At 38.9% G+C, this 23312-nt stretch overlaps 1 protein-coding gene across 2 annotated transcripts in view; it reads right to left on the minus strand.

Annotated features, from left to right (window-relative positions):
* Positions 1 to 22663, minus strand: part of KIF5B (kinesin family member 5B) — a 35729-nt gene extending 13066 nt beyond the window's left edge. For both annotated transcript variants that reach the window (XM_042043191.1, XM_042043190.1), the window contains exons 1-14: positions 22307 to 22663; positions 14009 to 14096; positions 12388 to 12461; positions 11855 to 11959; positions 11401 to 11449; positions 11044 to 11099; positions 10845 to 10932; positions 9306 to 9430; positions 7728 to 7832; positions 7183 to 7328; positions 5258 to 5406; positions 3673 to 3866; positions 2666 to 2734; positions 742 to 948 (exon numbers count right to left, since the gene is read on the minus strand). In XM_042043191.1, the coding sequence (XP_041899125.1) occupies positions 742 to 948; positions 2666 to 2734; positions 3673 to 3866; positions 5258 to 5406; positions 7183 to 7328; positions 7728 to 7832; positions 9306 to 9430; positions 10845 to 10932; positions 11044 to 11099; positions 11401 to 11449; positions 11855 to 11959; positions 12388 to 12461; positions 14009 to 14096; positions 22307 to 22432 (1581 nt within the window). In that variant the 5' untranslated portion in view covers positions 22433 to 22663. The remainder of the gene's footprint in view (positions 1 to 741; positions 949 to 2665; positions 2735 to 3672; positions 3867 to 5257; positions 5407 to 7182; positions 7329 to 7727; positions 7833 to 9305; positions 9431 to 10844; positions 10933 to 11043; positions 11100 to 11400; positions 11450 to 11854; positions 11960 to 12387; positions 12462 to 14008; positions 14097 to 22306) is intronic.
* Between the last annotated feature and the right edge of the window lie 649 nt (positions 22664 to 23312).

A 23312-nucleotide genomic window follows, 5' to 3' on the forward strand; every position in this document is an offset into this window, starting at 1 on the left:
CAAGAACAGAGAAGAATGAGACTTCTGCCATTAATACTGTCTGCAATACCAGCAAACATGCTGATCCTTTCCAGTACTTAGAATTTTAGGATAGTAGGTAGAGTATTAACTGCTTAAAACTGATTGAGGTCTGCCAAATAACTGGCTACCAAAACTGTCAGTCAGTTCAGCAACTTTACAGGTACGTAAGGAGGTGCACACTATTCTGTGAGACTGATGCTGCACCTGTATTTTAACCAGGGTTATCTTTTGGAATACATCCTCAACTACTCCTTTCAGAAAGTAAACCAAACTGCTTATTTTTGAAAGCATCAAGGTAAGTTATTTCACATTCCATACACACAGCAGGCAAACACACATTCTTTTCAAGAAAAGCTGTAGCATGCTCACTGCAACTTCAAGATTGGAAGAAGCAGATTCTTAAGTCAGGATTTCCCCAACTGCACCAGGAAGACAAACAAAACCAGCATGTAATGAAAGAGTTAAGTTTTGACATCTAGGGTATTTCTGAACACTCTTTAGGTAGTAAAATGCCACAAGTGCTATCAAGGTCAATAATCACCATACATTTTTTCTTAAGCTTACAGATTTTAGAAAATAATTCCCTGCAAAAACAAATTAAGTTTTAGACTTAAGCTCTCATTTTCCCTTGTGAAATACTTTCAAATAACTAAGAAATACGGGTAAGGCAAGCAAAGTCACACTAAAGACTCTCAGTAATTTCTTATCCCAATTTCATACCGATTTTTGATTGAGTTCATCACTAAGCAGTTCATATTCCTTTGCCTTATCTTCTACTTCCTGAGACTTTTGATCATAGTTCACAGCTAGCTCTTCAAGGGCTTGTAACACCTCTTTCACTTCCTCTTTAGAAGCATCATTTTCCGCCTGAAGGCGATTCAACTCTGCTTGCAGGTTGTCTTGGTCCCGTCTGGTTGATGCCAGAAGCTGCAATATTGACAGAGATTTAATAAAATTACAACAATAAATAATCATGAAGAAAATTCCACATATGTCTTGGATTTTATTAATGCTTTTAGCTACTACAGTAGCTTTATATCTACATTCCTAGTGACTAGCTTCATGCAATAAGGATACCAAGAACAGAATATAATGAACAACTAAATTTACCATCTATATTCACAGTTCTTTAAGTTTTTAAATATCTTAAAAATGGAAGTGATTACAAATGAAGACATATAGGGATAGCAACTAGAAATGCACATGGAATATTTCAAGTTCTCAAAAAAGCCACTGAACACTATTCATGAGTCCGAAATTGTCAAGTCTAGGGACTAAACTTCCAGCATTTTAACACTTAGCTGCTGAAGAGTAACTAGACAAAGGGTACAATTGCTAAAGAAGCAGATTTATTTATTTAAATTAGATTCAACAGTAGCTCCAGCTTCCCATTTCCTTCTGAATGTGCACACAAGGATTACCATTTTTAAAAAATTTTGTGCTACAGAGAAATAATTTTTCTAATATTTTGGCTAAATGGAATTTTCATTATTGATAGGCATTCCCCCCCATTAATTAAGTTATATCCCTGTCAACATATGCATACAAATCATTTGAATATTCTAGGAAGAATGGTCTGAATTAACACATAGATACTTCTTTTTTCATTATGGGCCAATACATTTCCCTCCTCTCTCTCCTCTCTCTGTACTGCAACTGACCAGAAGTAAACCTTAAAACAGATTTCTCACACTAAATCAAGTTACTTTCAGTTTTGACAACCTGCTAACTTTGCATAGGGAAGTGTCTTGGGGTGACTTTATGATGTGTATCCCATGTCGCTGCCCTATGGCCAGGAATTAACTTTGTGCCTTTCCATGCCTCTAAACTGAGCCTGAGAGGGGGAAGGAAAAAAACTGAGCAAAACTTTTTCAAAGCAGTTTGCAGCTTGTTCAAGGTCACACAGAGACAGCGTTTTTTTTCCAGCTGCGGCAGGGGAGGGAGGAGGTACCCGGCTTGCGGCTGCCTGGTCAGCTTTTAGCCAGTGGTTCAGCTTCTTTTTCTCCGGAGAGAGACTGAGTGTTGAATTTTTTTTTCCTTCCCTGGAATTTCAGATTTTGTCCCTTTTCCACTGGACTATTAGAACACATCAGGAGGACTTTCCACCGGGCACAGAGGGCCTGGCCCAAGCCCCAGCTCCGAGGAGACCAAATGGAGGACTCTAACACTTTCCCAGGTTTTTTCTCCATAGCGAGAGATTTTATTATTTAGCATTATTTTCCTTTTCCCATGTGTTTGTTAAATAAATAGTTTTATCTCCTTCACTTTCCTTCGAGGAAAATTTATTTTTCCCGAACCTGGTGGGGGAGGGGTGGTTGTGCCTTCCCTCAGAGGATGTATTTCTAAATTTGGCCAAACCTGAACAGCAAGACAACTTCTGCTGTCTTTGCATAAAATACTTCCAATTCTTTCAGTCTTCATGGATACTTAAGATCTAAGTAAACTGGTTTAAGTTTAGCCATCAGCACAGTGTAAGCAGGAGGAATGAATAGGCAGAGCATTTAGATAAGGCATAGAAGAAAATTATTGTGCCGTAGCAAGGTGTCATTCTACTCCCTGGTCATAAACTGTGACCTATTCCAAATACCTCCGGCTTCTTTAAAGGAAAGACAAACGAAAATAAAGATGCAAGAGCAAAACTCACCTCTTCTTGATCCAACATCTGTGTCTTCAGTTTTTCTACTAGTTGGCTCTGCTGATTAATTTCTTCATCCTGCAGTTGAAATAAGACTGTGTTCATTACACTGACAAATACCACTCAGAAAAAATAATCTAAGAGAAAGAAGATGCTAGGTATCTAACTTTTCCTTATTCTGAGATAATTACACAACAAAGCAATAAAAGTAAAAACCAATCCTTTTCATTTCACTGATTGATTCATTAGGCTCTTAACCTGGCATGTATGTAACACACCATGCTTCAGAGACAAAAGTCTTACACCTGTGCTTTTGCAAATCTTCTCCAAGTTTTTCTAACTTCCAAGAAACAATTAATATTTAATTAAAAGACTTTTTCTATCCAAATACAGTACTACCACTTAAATTTGAGATTATATTCAAATAAAATACCCAAAACATGGGGAAGAAAAAAGTTTTGTCTTCAAATTACTCATTTTCCCACTTCCATTATTTTCCAATTGAGAAAGGATACTCCCCTAGCACCAGATAATGCAATTCGATTTCTCTCAATCAGAATTAAGAGCAAGCACTCTCAGCAAATACTTAAACAAGTTGAGCTAACAAATGAATACTGGCAAATTAAATACGGAATCATAGAATACCCTGAGTTGGAAGGAACTCACAAGGATCATCAAGTGCAACTCTCAGCCCTGTGCAGGACACCCCGAGAGTCACACCCTGTGCCCGAGAGCATCGTCCAAAGGCTTCTTGAGCTCTGTCAGGCTGGTGCTGTGACCGTTTCCCTGGGGAGCCCTTTCCAGTGCTCAACCTCCCCCTGGATGAAGAACCTTTTCTAATATCCAACCTAAACCTCCCCTGACACAACTTCAGGCCATTCCCTCGGGTCGCAAGAGTGAAGAGATTTGTACCTGCCCCTTGGCTTCTCCTCCTGAGAATGCTGAAGACACATTATACAATAATATAGTTCAAGATATATTTTGAAGAGATCTTACATTAAGTAAGAATGGCATACCTTGTCATCCAGTTGTTTGTAAAGTTTGGCAATTTCTTCCTCACATTTCCTTCTCTCAGCATCAGTGAAATTGCCAGTTACTCCAATTGTGGTAGCTGGTTTATCATTAGTAACAGTAATATCCTTGTCCACTGCAAAAGCTTCTAAGTTGGCCTTCTCCTTGTCAAACTGTTCATCAACTGGTACGGTCTCCCCTTAAAAATACACTTAATTTTAGTACAGTTAGCCATGACATATTTCCCACAAAATTACCCTTGAGAATTATTAGCTACTTCCTACTAACAGTATTGCAGTTAATAAGCAATTGAGTTCAGTTGATTACTTGGCAAAAAAAAATAAGCACTAGATTATCCAAACTATTTCCTGCTTACCACAAAACATTGTATTTCACCCAGTTACTCTGCTACGAGTTCCAAATTACACATCAAACCTTATCTTTTAGAAAGTCACCTAATGTTCCCAGAAGACAGAAAATTCTCCCTTTCCCTTGGCACTCTGTTTTGCTAAGTAGCCATATTTACTTTTACATTGCTTTGCTTCTAATTTAAAATATTTTCAGTTATACTTTTATCCTTTTATGTTCATAAAGCTTTTTCTGATGAGAACACTTTAACTTGACAGAGAAGAAAACACCACATGCCAAGGCACTTCTCTGGTAAATGAAACTAAATTCCTTAGTGCTTTATTCAAAACATTTTATGCAGTCCTCAGTAGGTACAGGCTCTTTCCAACACCTCAGTACCTCCTGTTAAGTATAGTTCTTTCAGAATATTGACATTTCAGGTGTGGCCTCATACCAGCTCTATAAAACAATAACTCCCCCCCCCCCCAAAAAAAAACAGACCAAAAAAACACCAAAAAAACCAACCCAAAAAGAAAAACCCACCCAAATCCTACCAAACCTATTTCAGCAAACCCATTTTTTTCAGATTTATATCAGGATGTGGTACAGTTGTCTATAAGATTGCAAAATCATATTCTACAGCTGCCAAACTCCAGAATATATCAGTATGACCTATGTTCCTCTCTTCCCAAATTTATGGCTTCACTATTAACTTGCATTTTGCCAGCAACTTGAACTGATAAGAAGTTAATCATTCAGGAAGAATGAACAGGCACACATTTGGTACTGTCAGCAACTTTGGGGTTTGGGTGGGTTTTTTGCCGATTCACGTTTGAGCTTTAAATGAAGGCAAGATCTTGTGATACTGTTTTGAATCAGACAACCAAAGCAGAGAAAACATTTTACTCAGTTTCTGCACTTACAAATAGTATCAGTTTTTTGTCCCCCAAAATAAAAGTTTTACAATGTATGTAACTCTAGCCCTGCCAGAAAACCAAGTGTTGAGCAATCTAACATGAATACACTTTCAGACATTTTTGTCATTACATGATTATTAGAAGTTGTTTCAGTTGCAATAAAGTGAAAAATATCATGCTCCAAAGTTGACTTAATACTATAGCTTTAATATCCTTATTTACTGTCTTGCATAGAGCTCTTAGCTATTTCTGGTAGCCTGAAGACTAATTCAGCATCTGTTGTCTTGCCTAAAGTCTGCAGAATAATAATGTAACTGCTTCTCACCATTCCTCCACCTGTTGAGCTCATTTTCCAGCCACTGTATGGTGTTACGCAGAGTCTTGTTTTTCTCTTTTTCCTTCTCATACTTTTTCTTCCACTGTTCTGCAGTGAGCTCCACGTTGACACAGACTGTATTTTTAATGGTCTTCGCTCTACACAGAAAAAGCAAAAAGCTCTGAGACTTCATTTTTAAAGAAAATAATTAAAGACTATTAAATAATATGTCCACATACCACTGGTGAAAGCATAAACATTCCTACCTCTTCCAAAACCTTATTTCTATTCCCTGTCAAGTTACTATTCTCTCAATTGGATTGATACAACTGTCAATGGACAGAGCAACATAACTTTGGAAAGCTGAGAAATCTCAAGCTGATTGAATTGGACAAATTCAGCTGCTTCACTTGAAAGAATTCAGGTCAGGACAGTTGCACACAGTTTTGAACAAAGGATAGTATTTCACATCTAGCAAACACTGTCCAACGGAGAGCATAACACTTTTAGGATGCAAACCATCTGGCTTATCTAAGAAACCGCTCATCTCAACCAAAAAGACCAGTTACTATGTCTCCACTAACCAAGAGGTGTTACAAGCTACTTAGATAACTTCCAGATGTGATTCTCTACATTCAGCCAGGTGAATCCCATTCAATTAGGTTTGGAGACAAAACTACAGACACTGATAACATATTAATGAAGTAATGTATATTTTTCGCTACAGTGCCATACACTTCACTTAATCTCAGTAGTTTTCCTGTTTGGTCTTCTACTACTGAATATCCCACCCCAAAAATCAGAACAGGAAAAAAGCTTAATGGCAGTTAAACATCGCCGTTGCCCTGACTTGACTCCTATAAGTACCTTTCTGAAAAATCTTAGTGAGACATTACTACTAAAAGAGACATGATTTTCTGCTACATTATGTGATTATTACATAGCCTTTGGTTACTACAGCTGATGGCTTCAGCATAAATTTGACATCCCTAGAAAGTTGAATTAACATACTGAACTAACTGTGGTGGCTGAGACAGAAGTGCACTCTGTTAACTCCTGAAGACATCAAGAGCACAATGTAGTGAAACTACATAGCTGCAGCTGCAAAACACTTTCCCGTAGCTCAATCACTAAATAATAAAAGGAAAGACCTCCCACCTTCTAAAAGGAAACCAAAAACCTCCACTGTTGTAGAACGCAGTCATTACTCCACACTCACTAACTACTCATATTCTGCCAGATTTCTAATCTGGTCTATTTTCCATAATACAAAACTTCTCAGCGAAGACCAGTAGGAAACTATGTGTTGGACTGAAGTGGGAGAGGTACACTAACAGCAAAGACCAGATGGACCAGCAAAACATTCACTGCTTTTGTAATGTGCTCCAGCAAATGATGTGATTCAATCTAGTGGTCAGGAACTGGAGTATAACAACAAAGCATCAATAATAGAGTAGTAAAGAAGAGCTACCTAACAAAACACCTAATTTGAAATGAGTATGTAAAAATTCAGTTAGACATGACACAGGAATTTCCAAATATCATCTCAAAGTTTACTGGACTGTTAGACCAGAGGACAGGCTCTCCTGGCAAATAAAGGATTCAACTTACCAGGGGAGAGCTCCTTCCTACCTTCTTCCACTTTAGGGAGGGCCAGGGGACAGGGAAGTACTTATAGCCCTGCAAGACTATACATTAAACCACATTTTGAACCAAATTATATGCTCCTCCTGAAAATACAGTCTTCAGGATCCTGACTGGTTTAAGGATTTTTATATATTATGAGGTAAGATAGATCACAATACTTAGCCATACATACACTGAAGAATTACAGAAAGAAAGTAAACATTCTAATTAATTTGTTTCAGGAATCTTAGTAGAGCAACTTACTTATTTCTCATTCTACATTTATTCCTATTAAGTCACTTACTCACCTTTGGCCAAACAGAAGAGTAGATTTTGTTTCAGATTCATTGTAAGAAGATGGAGAACAGCAAATAACAATAGTGGTTCTGCAATTACCCCCTAGTGAATCTTGAAGGATTCTGGTCATTTTGCTATCACGATATGGAACATATGTCTACCAAGAAAATGGTTAAATGATCAGTCATGGGTTTTCAGACATACTTAATTTGTTGAAATATGAGCTATGGTTTTGCTAGGTATGACCTTACCAGAAAGACATTAAATTCTACTTTAATTCATTAATAATAAGACTGTATATGCACAGGATGACAAAATTGTACTTCTATGTTTGGTAACCTTTAGAGCACAAAGAAACTTTCAATATGATGCTCGGATCCCTCAGCATTCTTATTAATCTTTACTGTCAATACAGTAAAAGAGTACTGTAGAATACTGTAGAATAAAGGCCACCTGCAATGCACTGGCTCATATCACTGAGATTGCTAAGAATTTCTGCATGATATGTTCAGAGATGCAAACTTTTAAGTATAAAAAAACAAAACAGAACACTTACACTGCTTTCAGCCAGTGCTGAGATGACATTTCCAAGAGCAGACAAAGACTTGTTGATGTTCTTGGCCTCATCCAGCACAGCACCTTCTGCTCCAGTTTTACTAACCTATACAATATTTCAGGACATTAATAAATGCATCTTCAAAACCCACTTCAACATTTATCATAAAACTTACGTAATTTCTCCACTTATAAGTCAGTCTCCCTAACTTTATGAGGTACACATAAGCAAGCTCTTCCTCAGACTCTGATTCATTATCAATTTCTCATTCAAAACTCAAGTGTCTGAAGATGTTTCTCATATTTTTAACTGACGTGAATATTCTCCCTGCAAAATACACCTTTTTGTAGAAGATAAACATAGTTAAAAACTTCTGTCAAACTAACAACTTCAAATGCTTTTTGAAGTTTGACAAAAATATTGAATTCTTTAAAAGTAAGTATGTATTATGAATAGTTTGTCCAGAGATCATCCATAAAACCAAACTACCTCGCTCCTCTAAAAACCCTAACAAAAAAAATTATAAAACCCAAACCACAGACCATTACTACCCTGGAAAATTCAGCAGAGTCTTCACGAGCAGAAATTTGTGAGAACAGATTTTAGAGACTGAATCTGACCTACATGAGTGCTCTAGGAACTTAAGTAGGTATCAGCAGAAATGTGAAAAAATCGGACATGGTGCCATTCTATTTACCTTACCTCTTTTGCCTCAAGGGCTGAATTTGACTTACGGTTCTATAACCCTCCCTTTACTATTTCCACCAAGCCATGATCATGACTACAGTTAAACTACTTCCCTGTGCTTAAACTGACACACAGCATGATGAAACTCCATGTATTTCAAAGGGACTGGGGAAATGCACAAAAGTAAAGTTTGAAATGGTGAAAGGAAATACAGAGAAAGGAGATCGGCAACCCAGCCCTTTTCTTTAAAAGAAAAAAAGACTCTAACTAAAGAAATACATTCAGAATAAACACAGGATCAGAGACAACAATAAGGTCATAGTACAATGATGTAAGGAACAACAACAGCAAGCAGAAATGACTGGAAAAACTGGGGACAAAGACAGGGCTAAACCCAGAAGCAAAGATGAAATGTCAAAAAGCCAGCTCTTAAAAGACCAATTACAGTATGTATTTCCTCCCGTTTTAAGCCACTGACAGGAAAGCAAGCTGTCATTTTAATCAATGTTAATCAGAATTTCAAATTATGAAACTTAGTATCACTACATAAAAAAACCCAGATATTCTGCAACCATAAAACTTTATTCCTGTACCTGGCTAACCCACACACCTGTACACTTTTTTTTTTGCACTCTCAGATACCGAAACTGAACTCTACCCTCTTTCCCCACCCTAGTCCAGATTTACAGTCACTGCAGAAATGCTGATCAGCTTAAAGTGGTAGTATCTAACAGCCAAGCCAGCCTAGGATTCAGAAACCATGTTTCAAAGTCAAAATTAACACACCTCAGAGATTACAACTGAACAATCAGTATTACACTAACATAAAATACTTGACTGTACAGAAAAAACACAGAGCTTTTCAGAGCAGAAAAAGAAACTTATAATTACCTTCTCACTACCTGCCAAGTCCACAAGGTAAAGTTTTCCACTTAGTTTCTGTTCTGTTTGAGTATTCTCTTGTTTTACATTAATAAGAAAAATACTATGACTTCGGGAGCTGTGTTCATTCATATCTATAATTCAAAATAAACACGTTGTCAAGACGATTTGTACAACCAATCTCACTTAAAACACCACCTTCCCACAGTGCAGCAAGAGATCCAAAGCTACTGAAGCTGTATAGTGCAATCTCTCAGTGACAGTAGAACTACAGGCAGCAAAACGAATGGTATCATCTAATTGAGTAAGAAAGATCCAGTTTTCCCTTGGGCTCCTATTAATATCACATATAAGTTCACTCATCAGGTTTGCTAGCTTGTCAACTACGGATTTCACACATTCATTTACTTTATTAGAACAGAAAGTATATTTAGGTCTTGATAGGAGAGTTTTGTAGACCTCCAGTGTACCACATTTTATCCTTCTGTGAAAATGTTAACTGGCCATAGCCTTTCATCCCTGTCTTGTACTGCTCCCTCTGCTGTGAAACATTAAGAGCAAACAAGACTTGTTGAATTTAAAGTATTATTTTAATCTATTAACAAAATTTAAGCAGACTGCAATCCGAATGAGAACATCTGCCTATTTCTTCCTCCTTTTAAATATAAATCTCTCACAGTTCTAAAAGTACCAGCTTACTGATGTTAAAGAAGCAAAGAACAGAAAATAATATTCTATCCAAATTTCCTTAGTACAGTCCCCATTTCGGAACCTTCTCACTTAGGAGCAATGAAGCAAAACTGCAAGACTGAATCATTCCTTAAAAGGAACGTTGTATTTTTCTTTTTGATCCTTAACTGAAGAAATGAGAAGAAAACCCTTACATTTTCTTAATGACTGTATATTCTCTCTTCCTGAATAAAGAACTAGACACAGGAAGACTGTGCAACATCCTCTAATTGGCTCTGAGACTTGTCACCTCAGTTGCTAAGAACTCAAGTCTTACTTTGCAGGCACCTACAACTTTCCTTGTCTTCTCTAACCCTTCTGGCAATTCCAAATCCTGCTTCTTTGTGGGAATTTAGAGACCTATGACATGGCTCCTTGCAACTCAGCTGCATGCTACAGCCAAAAATCTTGGGATGCTGCTTAAATCTGCAGCAGGTCTGAATTCTGATCAGCTGCTCTTAAAGTATGCAACAGAATGATCAACTGTGGACAAGCCACGCTTACATATTTCTAGGTTAATTGAAACCAATTCCACAAACTGGGATTTTGCACTATTCCTAAAGGAGAACTACACCTTTTTCTCCAGTGATTCATAGTTCCTCGATGATGACTTACTTTCTCCTTTCAATCCCAGTGTAAGCAACATCATCTAACCAGAAATGAACTATTTGTTTCTGAAAGACATACTGAAACTGCTTATGCCTGACCCTTTCAAAAACCTGAATTATTTAGCTCACTGGTTTTGCCTTCCCTACTTTTTTAAGGTATACCAGAAGCAAACAGATAAATCACTAAAGGGAAACAGAAGACGATACTTACTTGTAACTGCTACATGTCGATTTGATTTTCCTTCATCTATAGTATCCATAACTTCCTCTGGACTACATACAAAACGCTCTGTGCAACCCTTCGGAAAAAAAAAAGGGGGTTGTGAAAAATGAGACCACACCAACAAGGAAGAAGTAAATGGTGCACACTAGAGAAGTGCAAGATGAAAATATATCAGACTGATGCTCACCTTCACATAGGGAACTCTATTTTTGTCCTCATGAACAGAAAGATTGGTCTTTGAAACTGGAAGACAAACCATTCCAAAGCTAAAGTGAAACTGAATGAAAACACTGTGCACAATGCATGCCCAAGCCATAAATGCTACCTCTCAGCAACACTTTACAAAAACTTAACATACAAGAAACCACCACCACTGCAGCTTCAGTAATATTACATAGATGAGCTGTATGCTTTCCCATCATGATGTGTCTTTATCATGCAAAGATTATTAGCATAATGAATACCTAAGTAACATAAGGGGCTTTTTTAATATGTTTCTCCAGAATAATTTATTTTATATGTTCAATACCAATAAAAGTCTTACCATCCAAAAGGTCCCTTATTTTATCCAAGTATATTTCAAAATATGACACCTAGAAGTAAGAAGAGGAACAGAGATACATCAGAAAGCAAAAATGCTTTGCTTCTTGATCACGAGGATCCAGCATGATTACTATGACCTCCCACATAACACTACATCCAGCTCAAGTTCTTAAGGCTGAACTAAAATACACCTTTAAGAAGAAACTGTTTTGATCAGAAGTTTCAACCACTATCAGCACTGCCACAGGTTATCAGCATAGTTTCCATCAATGTTCAATGAAACAAAATTAAAGTGTTAAGATAATTCTTAAGAAGAATCAGTTACTTCAGAAATAACTCAGGTTATCATGTTTCCAAGTTACAGGCATTTGAAACAGATACAGAATAGCCATTTACCCACCGACTACCTTCCAGTTTTAATACAGATTAATAAGTAAAAATGAAGAAAAGTTTACCTTAATATGAAACTCAAGATTCTCATCCATGGAGTAAATATAATTAAAAATATCTTGCACTATTCTTGGAATAATGCCCATTCCATCTGGGTCATGAAGCTTCCCCTTAACAGAAAAAGATACGAAACAACAAAAAATTCATACTCAATCCGGCATTATAAACAGTATTCAAACACAAAACATCTGGTTCAGGTTAGCAGACAAAATGCTGACAAGTATGATGCACTCACTCTAAGTACAGTCAACCATCCACTTAGCCCCAGCATTCCCCACAAGTGAAAAGAAGAGCCTCAGAACTCTCCCAAACTACTACAAGCAAAAATATATTATTGATATTATTCTTGTTTTTCTCATACTGCTACTGACGGCTGAAAAACCCTACACTAATTGTCATTCTCAGTCCTAAAAAAAATAATGGGGTATCAAAATGTTGCAAGAAAACAAGCAGACATCTTATTTGTACAAAGCAAAGACTACTGTGATGAAAAGACATGACAGTGACAGTAAGAGGAAATTATTTTAACATTTCTTACTTCCATCGTGTGTGTCTTTCCAGATGATGTTTGCCCATAAGCAAATATTGTACCATTGTATCCCTCAAGTACATCTAAAGGGAAAGAGTATTTTCATTAGCATTCATTTCCTTCTTCTAAAGGTAAGTTGAATTAAATAGAATGCAAGCAGGCAGGTCCTGAAATGTCCAGCAAGTTAAATCACTGAATGTTTGGGAACCTTGTGCTAGAGTTAGGGGGAGGGAGTGTGTTCCTCCCTACATCTTTTAATGCATTTTGCAATCACTGACTGTGTCTTAGAAGCTGCCTGTGCCAGAAGCATACGTTTCTTCAACAGAAAAATCAGGACTTAACAGTGAGGAACAAAAAGGAAATTGATATAATCGCCAGGCTGAACAGATGGTCTTTGGTATCTCAGAAGAAACCAAACATGAGAACACCATCATATTTTCTGCCTTCAGGAAAATTTGTCATGAGAATGAGCAATGCCCTAAGTTATAAACATCTTGCTCTAAGGCCATAAGCTTCTATTTCAAAGTTTTGAATTGAGGGGTGAGGGGCTGGTGGGTGGCTTGTTTACATGTAAGTTACTGTAGAATCACATCCTGCAAGCAAACTTTTATTTTCCAAAAACAAGCACGAGTAGATACTCCAAATGGTGAGGTCTTTGACACTCCATCATACCCGTTAACCCATTTGTTTCACCACTAGAACTCACTTGCCAGTCGATGCAGCACAGCTCAGAAATGCCACACAGAACCCAGAGTTTTACATGGAGAAAAGGGGCAGCATTGCAATTCTTAGCTAAATCCAGTTTTTAAGAAGCAAACTTCTGATCTGAGCCTGACTACTATTTAACTCATTAAACAGTTAAATACTTGCAGCAGCACAGATTTCCCACAGCAATTCATTCTTCTAACGATGAAGATCTCCATATGTTTACCCAATATTCTCTTGTCATTAATAGTTGATATTTCAGGGGCTTCTGACAAGGCTTTGAAAAGCTGTTTTGAAAGTTGGGTCAATTAGAACATATTGATGCCCTCAGGAAATTAATCAATTTTATTTTCAGGGAACTAGTTAATTGCTTACTACAAAAACTTACTGTGGCATATCCTTCTTTGTGACAAGACTTGATTTTCTGAAGTTACTAGGCCAATTCTGACAACTTAGTTTTGGAGAAACTGCACACCCTGACATGCACAGCAATAACTCATATTTCACAATTTTCATTTCCTCTTACACTCCTCCAAACAAACTTCTGTATGATGTTTTTCACCAGTAAATTTGGGGGTGCGGGGGGCCTATGGGGAGAGCAGATGACACACCTCAAACCTATTAATAGCAGTTATTATGATTAATTTTTGACAAATTGTTTCAAACTATCATTGCAGAGAACTGTAAAAAAACCCTAAAACATAGCAGGTAAATGTTATCAAATGTTGCAATCAACTGAAACAGCAGGTTAAGCACTGACATAATTTAATAGCTCAACTACAGGATGACTGTATAGTGCTACAATCCATGTTGGCACTTATTAAATATTCCAAAGATAAAAGGCAGCAATAAAGTATTAGTTTTGAACACCGAAATCCACAGGAATATGGTATTTTCTTATGGTAAAGTTGCTCTTCCACCTTACCTTTGACAATCTTTTTAGCACAGTCATTGTATACTTGTTCTTGTGATGTGTTCGACTGGAATACACGGTCAAATATATATGGCTTGGACTACAAAAAAAGAAAAACATAATAGAAGAGTTATCAAAAAACGCTGGAAGCAGAACTGGAAGGTGTTTGTTAATAGTTTAGAAGTATCCTACACTGTCTCAGCCCAATCTTCTATTTTAAGCACTTGTAGCGAGGAAATCAGCTTATACAGTGCTGCCTAAATCTTCACACGCTTGCTTAAGGGTAAGGCCTTGAATTAAATATATTTGGTTTTAAATTGTTATCTAAACAGTTCTGCAAAACTACTCTGCCACATGACCTCAAGTTACTTGATTTACAAGGTAAGCTAATGCCTGGTCTCTACATCTGAGAACCCCTTATTTTCTTCTACTCTGGTAGTAGGTTTACTCTGGTAAACACAAATTATTAAAAACAGCTTATACCCCATGACACAGAGCATCTGGCTTGATAGTATTTGTTAAAAAAACACAAAAAGAAACATTCAATGCAAATTATTGTGCCACATAAGATACCATGAAAATAAAGCTCCCCACGCAGAAGAAAAGGCTATATTGGGGAAGACCTTTCACAAGACTCATTTTGGAAAAGACTGTATGAGGAAAATCTGACATAATTTTGAGAGGAATGCTGGGTATTGCTTTGTTTTAGAAAAGAGATTTTCATAACAGTTCTAGAAAAGAGATTTTCATAACAGCTCTAAGCAGCTGACAATCCATTAGGATATAAACAATTACGCTGATCTTACAAAGCTCAAATTTTTGTAGCACTTTCAGAGCTTGATTTCGTAGGTAGCCAAGCAGATGGGAGAAATTTACCTAAGAACCTAGGTCAGTTAACATTGTTAAACTCCCTGCAACTGTTAAGTGTTCCATCCTGCCTAAATTTAACTCTCTATCATCCTCCCACAAGGATATTCTGGAACTGGCTCTCTGGCAAAGAAACAAGTATGGCTTCCATCTTTCATCCACCCACAACAACATTTCCCCTCCCTGGCCCGACCTTCCATTTGCCTTTTAATAACATCTAGCACCATACCAAACAAAGCTTTCTCAGACTAAACATATTTATCTGAGGCCTTGAATTCAGGTGGATGAGTGCCCTCTTGGAAAAATAATTACATGTTCACTGTATAAATATGTTCAAGAAACCACAAGACTCAGTAGGCAGAAACTGTCCCTAGGGCGCTGAAGTTTGTCAGAACACTTGTTTCACAGCAGGGAAAACACCACCTTTCTCCACTACTCATTTCAGTTTCAAAGACACCTCAAATCCCTATGTTCTGCAGGTAGAATTGAGGCCATTAGATACACCAGGAGGGAGACAACTAACAAGTTCAAGTAACCCTGAGGTAAGAAAATGAAGACTGAGAACACATTACACAAAAAGGAAAATCCTGTAGAAAAGATGACACCACCTTTCTCACTAGCAGCTGTAGTTTCAAAAAGCCTCCAATTTCACACATAGTAATCAGCTACACCATACACTGCAATTCAGCTACATCACAAAACATTAATCAAATCTGTTTCATGCTCAAGTGCATATTTATAGGCACTGAAATAATTCCACTGTGGAACATCCTATTTACCACAGTACACTGGAAAAATAGAGTGAAAAAAGTGATAGTGTCCAATGTCATTGCAAATGATCCATGTGACATTAGAAATCTGCATGTTTGTATTTTTAAGATTTAACCCATCCTTCAAATTATTGCTCCAGAAAGTACATAGATAACTATCATTCCAATTAATTGATTTTAAAAGCACTAGGGAAAGGTCCGGGATACAATCTTCTGGCAGTCTATGCAGCAACTGTTAACAATACTAAGTATTTCTCACAGATCACAACATATCTGATCTTTGCTGTTACCAACAGAATATGACATTGATGAGAATGGAAAAGTACGTTAACATGTAAACATTATTTTGTATAGTATATGTGTTTGAATGTATACAAACACATCATCACATATTTATATATCACTACAGAGTATTTCTGATGCCAAACCGCAGAAAGATCCCTTGTTTAGAAAGAACTGTAGGCACAACCTGCACTAATCTGCAAACATATTGCAATCTTCAGGTATTTGCAGAAGGTTCTAAAAAGGCTTCCCTTCTCTACATTTTTAAACAACATTTAGAGGGGTTTAGTTTGTCTTTAATTCTTCTGCCAAGCAAAGTTTCACTGAATTGAACTATCCTTTATCTGTGTTAAAGAAAAATATTATTAATTCGAGAGTAATCTGTAGACACAGAATACTTTCAGATTATCTACTCTCCAATTGCCATTTAAATGCCTCCAGAAGAGAACAGAGACAAATTACTGTATCTCATATAATTACAGTCACTTTTGTTTAACACAATGTTAATATAAAAACCAGCAAATATGATGAATGCCATGGACTAATAAGCACAGAAAATTAAGCTGCAAGGCCTTCATTTGGGCAGTACTGCCTTTAATTGATCTTGTTTGTTTATATAGTGAAATCTGCTAAGCACATGACCAATTCCAATTTCCCTCAAGTTAACAACTGCTACCAATATATAAAATTTAATAATCTTGGCCTAAAGAATCCTCACAAGGGGTCCTGCTGTCACTTGTCACTTCTCCATCCTTTGCAGGTGGAAAGTAGCATATTTGCTTACATGTCCTCATTTTTTTATCACACCTAAGAAAATCCATATTAGTGGCATGTCCCTGCTCCTTCATCACTGATTCAGTATCTATCTAATCAAGTAGGTTTAGACAAGCAGGTTCCAGGATAATTATGTTTTAAGAATGCGAATTACTCCCACTCAGTATGGTTTCACATCTTTGACATCTACAATGCTATGTCTTATCACTTCTCTTTACAGTCTACTTTCTGCAGTAAACAAAGCTAAAACAGTACCACACAGATTTCCATGCCCTAGAAAGCCTCATTACCTTTAAGAGATTAATCAAGAAAGATTAAAGTGTCAGATATTTTTTCTACACCAGATGCCTTTTCTTCCTCAAGTAGTAAACAATCAGATCTAATGATGAACCGAAGACACACAGGGCCCAAGCAGCATTACCACACGGTGTCCATAACAGGGCTAGCAGCTGTGTCACTAACACAGCATAAGGCTGCTTTGACATCCCCAGAAATTTTTGAAAACTGGTGCTCAAATTCTATTAACAATTTAATACATACGGCCTTATAAGCAAGACATAAAATACGATGCAAACAAGCAGAGCTACTGACTTCCTCTCTCTGAATCTTTTAGCTCCTTGCCTAGCCTTCTTTTGTCTGTAGTCAACCGCAAGACAACTTCAGCTCTCACAGTTGCCTTGTACTTGAACGGATGTGGTCTCACAGCAAAAACTTTCCAAGTGCTCTCACAGCCTTCAGAAAAGTGCAGCTGCCAACACGACCTAGCAGTAGTTAAACTGAATTTTAATAAAGGGATGATGCTGAAGTACACAGCTCCATAGCTAACTTAAAGACTAGTTATCCATTACATAAAATGATGCTCAGCCAATTTAAATTATACAAAATTTGGAGTACATGTGGGTTTTTTCGGAAAAGTTTTTTTGTCAATATGATCAATGAGGACTACAGAAAAAGCTGCAATCACAACTACACTGAAAACTTACATCAAAAGTCTGAGGAATACTTAAGGTTATCTCCACAGAAGTAATTAAAAAAAAATCCCTTATTAGTATTGCAACTTTCCATAAAGTACAGAATTGGTTATTTATAAGATCACCTGAGTTCATTCACCTTACTTTTATGCACTGATGTCTGAAGCAAAGTCAGCAGTGAAAATTCACTTGAAAAATCAGTAGCATATTTTTCTATCACAACACATCCAGAAGTTCTTTATAGTGTTTTTTGCTAGAATGGACAGTTAAAACAGTGCTACAATACCTACCCATGCTTAGCCTATTCTTGGTGAAAGGTTAAAGTAGTACATAATGGACTTACTTTGCCTTTAAGTTCTGCATCTATGCTAAATAATGTTCTTCCCATCAGCGCAAAATATGTTAAAAGAATAATCCAACATGGAATAATTTCTGGAAAGTATGATGTCAGATACCTGACTCAGTTCTTCCTTTTACTAAGCTAAGGTATTGCTGCTTTGACACACCTAATTGAGTTCAGCACGGCCAATGGGTGGAAAGGCACAACTACAAATTAATAGTTTCATTTTAGGATAAGGGAAGAGGATTTTCTTCTTGTCTTAGCCCCATGCACACAAAAGTGCAGCTGATACAGAACAGTCAGCGAATCTCAGCCCTTTTTGTCCTCTTTCTTATTTCTGTGCAAATACTGCAACTCAAGTATTAATATATTTTACAGCAGTTATTTATTGCTAGAAATGACTAAAACATGTGATTTAAAACGTTGTAACTAGAAACTCAATTTCCAGAATGGAAACAGAATAATTTTTGAATAAATGTTTCAGCCACACTTTATTTTAGTAAAAAGGTTCTTCTAAAGAGAAAAGCAAGCACTGATGTTATAAAAATGTCACTGAATTTCAGAAAAACCCCCAACAAATATGAGCAAGGTGTTTCTAAGCAAGGGGCACAGCAACCAGAGAGCAAAGCTCTCCCTGTACAGATTCCTGGAAGCCAGAATATTTGTTTTCTGTTAAATCATCACACCACTGTCGTCTGAAAAGCGTCTTTTTTAATCAACATTTAATGGAATCAGGTAAGAAAAAGAGATAGAGAGCAACACTGGAAGAATAGTATTATTTCAGCTACAGATTGCAATTCCCAATTCATATTTAAAGTTCCACTGTAGACCTGACGCATTTTTTGTGTCTCTAATTAAACACTGCTTTCTTTTGCATTGGCAAACAATAACAATAATAAAATTACTTTAAGAATGCATCTCACTTCTTGAATTTATACAGTCCAGTACAGCCTTCAGCATTTTTCTTTTGAAAAACCTACTATTAAAAGCTGCAGCAGTAGCAAGTGACCTTCATTACCTGATTCTAACAACTTTCTAACCTACCCTTCTCATTTACGATCCAACACTAGTTTAAAAGATAATGAAAAAGAAAGCCAAGTATCTCAAGCTCTCTCCAGGATTACACTAAATAAAAACAGTACTTAAACAAAAATGAAAATACAGACAGGTAGCCATGATTCTTTCCTATAAGCCATACAAGCAAGTAATATACTATGATTGTTACTAAAAAACATTTGGACAACAGAGACATACTGCCCATTTTTGTGCACACCAATAAGGCCTCACTACTTCAGACACTGGGTCGTACTGGTTTTGGTTCAGGCTTCAGTTCCAAACCCCTGAGTGTCACTGTATTCACTAATGTATCTTTTGGGCAGTTTTAAGATGAACAAGACTAGGTAGAGAAAGGTTTTTAAAGAAGATGTATAGATATGTTACTCAGAACTATGCAGCTACTCAGTTGCACGTAGTTTTATATTTGAAAAATCAAAGGATCTAAGCCTCTATCAAACTGTTCTTCCTCCCTGTTCCGTCTTACTCAAAAGCCTGAAACCCATGAGCAAATTGCTGTCAATTTTCACATAGAGGTACATTTCTAATGTTTGACATAAAAGTCATATAACGAGTCACCCTACCATCTGTTTTAACAAAATCCTTGTATTTAATTAACAGGAGAAGCCATTAGGAAAAAATAATTGATAGAATATTAAGATGGAAAGAAGCCACCTTTAATCAATAAATTAAGAGCTCTTTACTAGTTAAAAAAGTTTCATCCTGTGGAAAGAAAACACTTTGTTTCAGAGTCTGCTCTTTAAAGCAGACCAACACCATATGTCCCCTCAAACTGCTGTTACACACTAGTTACAGTTAAAACTATTATTTTATCTAACGTAAATCAAAATGACTCACTTGTTCAGAAAGACAACGATGACATTAATTACATAGGAGCTAGGAAAAGAATGGATTATAGCTAGCTCAGAGATGAGGGGAGTCAAGGAAGGAGGAGGGTTTGGTTATAGTCACTGATTTCCCTCCCAACCCTCCTCCAGAGGAGTCAAAACTGCTCTGCTTCTGCTGCCTCCCAGTTTTCACCTCCCATCGACCATTACAGGCAACTCCCAGGCATTACTAAAGCAGCCTCCACTGTTCAGCACCAACCCAGGTGCCCAGAGGAGGTGCCAAGCCCTTCAGGCAGCTGAGCAAAGCAGCTATAAAAAACTGAAAGTGGCTCAATTACTGCTCAACAGGCAGCCAACGGGACAGGTAGTAGTAAGGACAGAAACCAAAGAGATGAAGTAACCAAACACCCAGCTTATGGAGGAAGCCTTTCAGACACTGTTTCATGAGCACTGCTTCTGTTATCCTCCTTTGGGCAACTGCAACACACAGAAACAAGCAGTGGTTGGCTACAGGCTCAGGTTAGAGGGTCCCTAAATTTTTAAAAAGTCAGTTAATGTGTTAAAAACAAAACCAGCAAACACAAGTTATTGTCCCAAGAGTTTTAGAGATTTAAGTCATAATTTGGAGCATATCAATCTTGTCCTATAGCCACCATTACAAAGACAAAATCAGAATATCAAACCTTTATTCAAATTTTGTGAAACAAGACACAAATACTGTCACTGCTACCCAATCTAATAATTTTGGGGGCATTTTTCTCCAGGTCAGAAATGGCAAGTCCTGGGCCCAGGACAACTGGGAAATTCCTTCTCATTTTTACCAAGCAGAAATCACCAAGGTACAGCTGGCAACACCAAACATCAATCCTAAGCAGAAAGTCCCACGTGATCCCTCAGGAGCACTCCATCAAACTGTTCTATTCAGATATAGAACAACGTCAGCACAATCTACCTTTTGGATAATTTTAAAGTGCACTTAAAGAGTATTTTAAAAAGATACGCTTTCATTTATACTAGGACTACTGCAAGAAAATGTGGAAAATTTGTTTTTTTAAGATAGAACACATCAAGGTTTCTAAACTAAACTGTGGATTATAAACAGATTATGCAGTGTCACAATGCATGGGTGATGAAAGTGAGATTATTCACTCTAGTTAAGTTTTCATTTTCCAGGTTTGGTTCCTTACTCTGAGTTTACCTGTACAACATCATGAAAGAAGTGATGTACTCCAAGACAGTAACTTGCCAGCTGAAATAAACCCAAATTACCTCATTTCACAAGCATGCTATTGGTCTTGTCACTCCAGACTCATGGAATTCCGTATTTTATTCCATATAATTCAGCTGAATATTAACAGACTAAAGCACTAGTACTTAGTAACTCATCTTAAAAAAAAAGGTATTTTATTAAATTGCCTCCTGCATCTTCAGATACTGTGCAAAAAAGCTCAAAAAACAAAACATAACCCCCCGAAATTTTAACACAGATAACTAGCATCTAAGGTACTTTCAGCAATGCAGAATCAAGCATTCTCTCTCAAGAAATATGTTTACATGAAAACACAAATTAAAAGTTAACAAAAATAAACGCTGGGGCTAAAGTGTGTTTGTATAACACCAACCAAACAAGGCAATTAACTACTGTACTTTATTTTTATATTCCAGTTCCACTTTGTAGCTAAATATGATCCACTTAACAAAAAGGAGAGGATTATCTTTTCCCCTGCAACATCTATATTGTTTTCAACGGGCCTCATACCTTGCAAGGAGACTCCAGTTAAAATACATTTACAAACACGTAGTAAGGCAAATAGTCTGTTTATTCTGATTTAAGAACAACAGAAAGAAGTTGTCAGCTGAAGACTAATGTACAGATCTTGAGCACTAATTCTCTGGAGCCTGCACTGTCGTTCCGCATTTCTTCCCCAAAACTCTCCGCGGACAATTATCCGGCGGCAGCTCCCACGCGTGCATTTTGAGCGCGTATTGAGCGGTCACATAGCACGGCCGGACAGCCCAGGGACCGCCGGGCCGGCGGACACACTGCGGGACTCGCCTTCACTCTGCACCTCGGCACTTGGGCCTCTTGCTGGAGCCTTTGTCAAAGGTCTCCTGACCTGCCCCCGCAGCCCCACGCCCCTCTGCCCCCCCCCCCCCCCCCCCCCTGGCTCCACCGGGCCCCCCCCCAGGCCAGCCCCCCCGTCCGCAGCTCGCCCTGCCCCCTTTCCCCTTTCCCTCGGACGCGAAGGAGGCCGCTCCCCGTCCCGAGGCGTCCCCGCCCGCGGGCGCTCCCGCGCCCTCCCGCCTCACAGCGCGCCCATCCCCGCGGCGTCTGACCCCGCCGACTCCTGACACCCCCTCCCCCGCGGCGCTTCCCGCCTCTCCCGTCCGGGGCGGCCCCTCACCGCGATGACGACGGTGTCTTCGCCCTGGAACTTAGCGATGTACTTGTCGCCTCGGGCCACTTCGGACTCGTTGAGGGGCCTGAAGCGACACATCACTTTGATGTTACACTCCGCCGGGTCCGCCATCTTAGGCCACCGCCGCCTCCGGGGCGCTCAGCTCCGCCGCTGCCAGCTGCCGCCGCCGCACCGCCCGCGCCGGGGGTGTCGCAAGCCGCCGTGGCCGGGAAACCCGCGCCCGCCCCGGCAGGAGGGAAAAGGGAAGGGCTCCTTCCTGGCCGCCGCCGCCGCCTCCCGCTCTCACTTCCTCCCCAACATGGCACCGGCCATGGCGGCTGCGGCCGCGGGTCCCGCCCCGCCCCGCCGGTGGGGCGGGCGGGTGACGTCACCCTCCGCAGCGCCCGCCCCACCCCCAGCTCCGCCCCGTGCGCAGGCGCGGCACCGCCCCCAGGCGGGCGGGGGCGCTGCTCGCGGGGCCGCTGGGGGCGGCGGCACGGGCGGGGTTGCCTCAGGCGGGCGGAGGCTGCGATAGCACCGCCCGCGACCTCCTGCCGTGTCCCGCCGCACCTGGAATCGTAGAACCGTAGAATCACAGAATCATAGAATTATAGAATCATCAATGTTGGAAGAGACCCTTAAGATCATCAAGTCCAACCGTCAACCCAGCACTACCACTGTGACTCCTAAAGCACTAAACCGTATCACCCAGCGCCCGATCCAGGCGCCTCTTAAAACACCTCCAGGGATGGTGACTCCACCATGTTCCCGGGCAACCTGGCGTCATCCACACAGAATCACAGATTCAGGTAGGTTGGAAAAGACCTGAGGTCATCAAGTACAATCTGTGACCAAACATCATCATGTCAGCTAAATGCCACATCCAGTCTTTCCTTAAACACATCCAGGGACAGCCACCACAGCCTCCCTGAGCAGCCCATTCAAATGTCTAATAACCATTTCTGTGAATAAATTCTTTCTGCTGTCCAACCTAAACCTCCCTTGGGCCATC

Source organism: Corvus kubaryi, unplaced genomic scaffold (genome assembly GCF_017639235.1).
Source record: "Corvus kubaryi isolate FWS band 111438036 unplaced genomic scaffold, C.kubaryi_AGA036_p1.0 37398, whole genome shotgun sequence".
NCBI classification, from domain to species: Eukaryota; Metazoa; Chordata; class Aves; order Passeriformes; family Corvidae; genus Corvus; species Corvus kubaryi.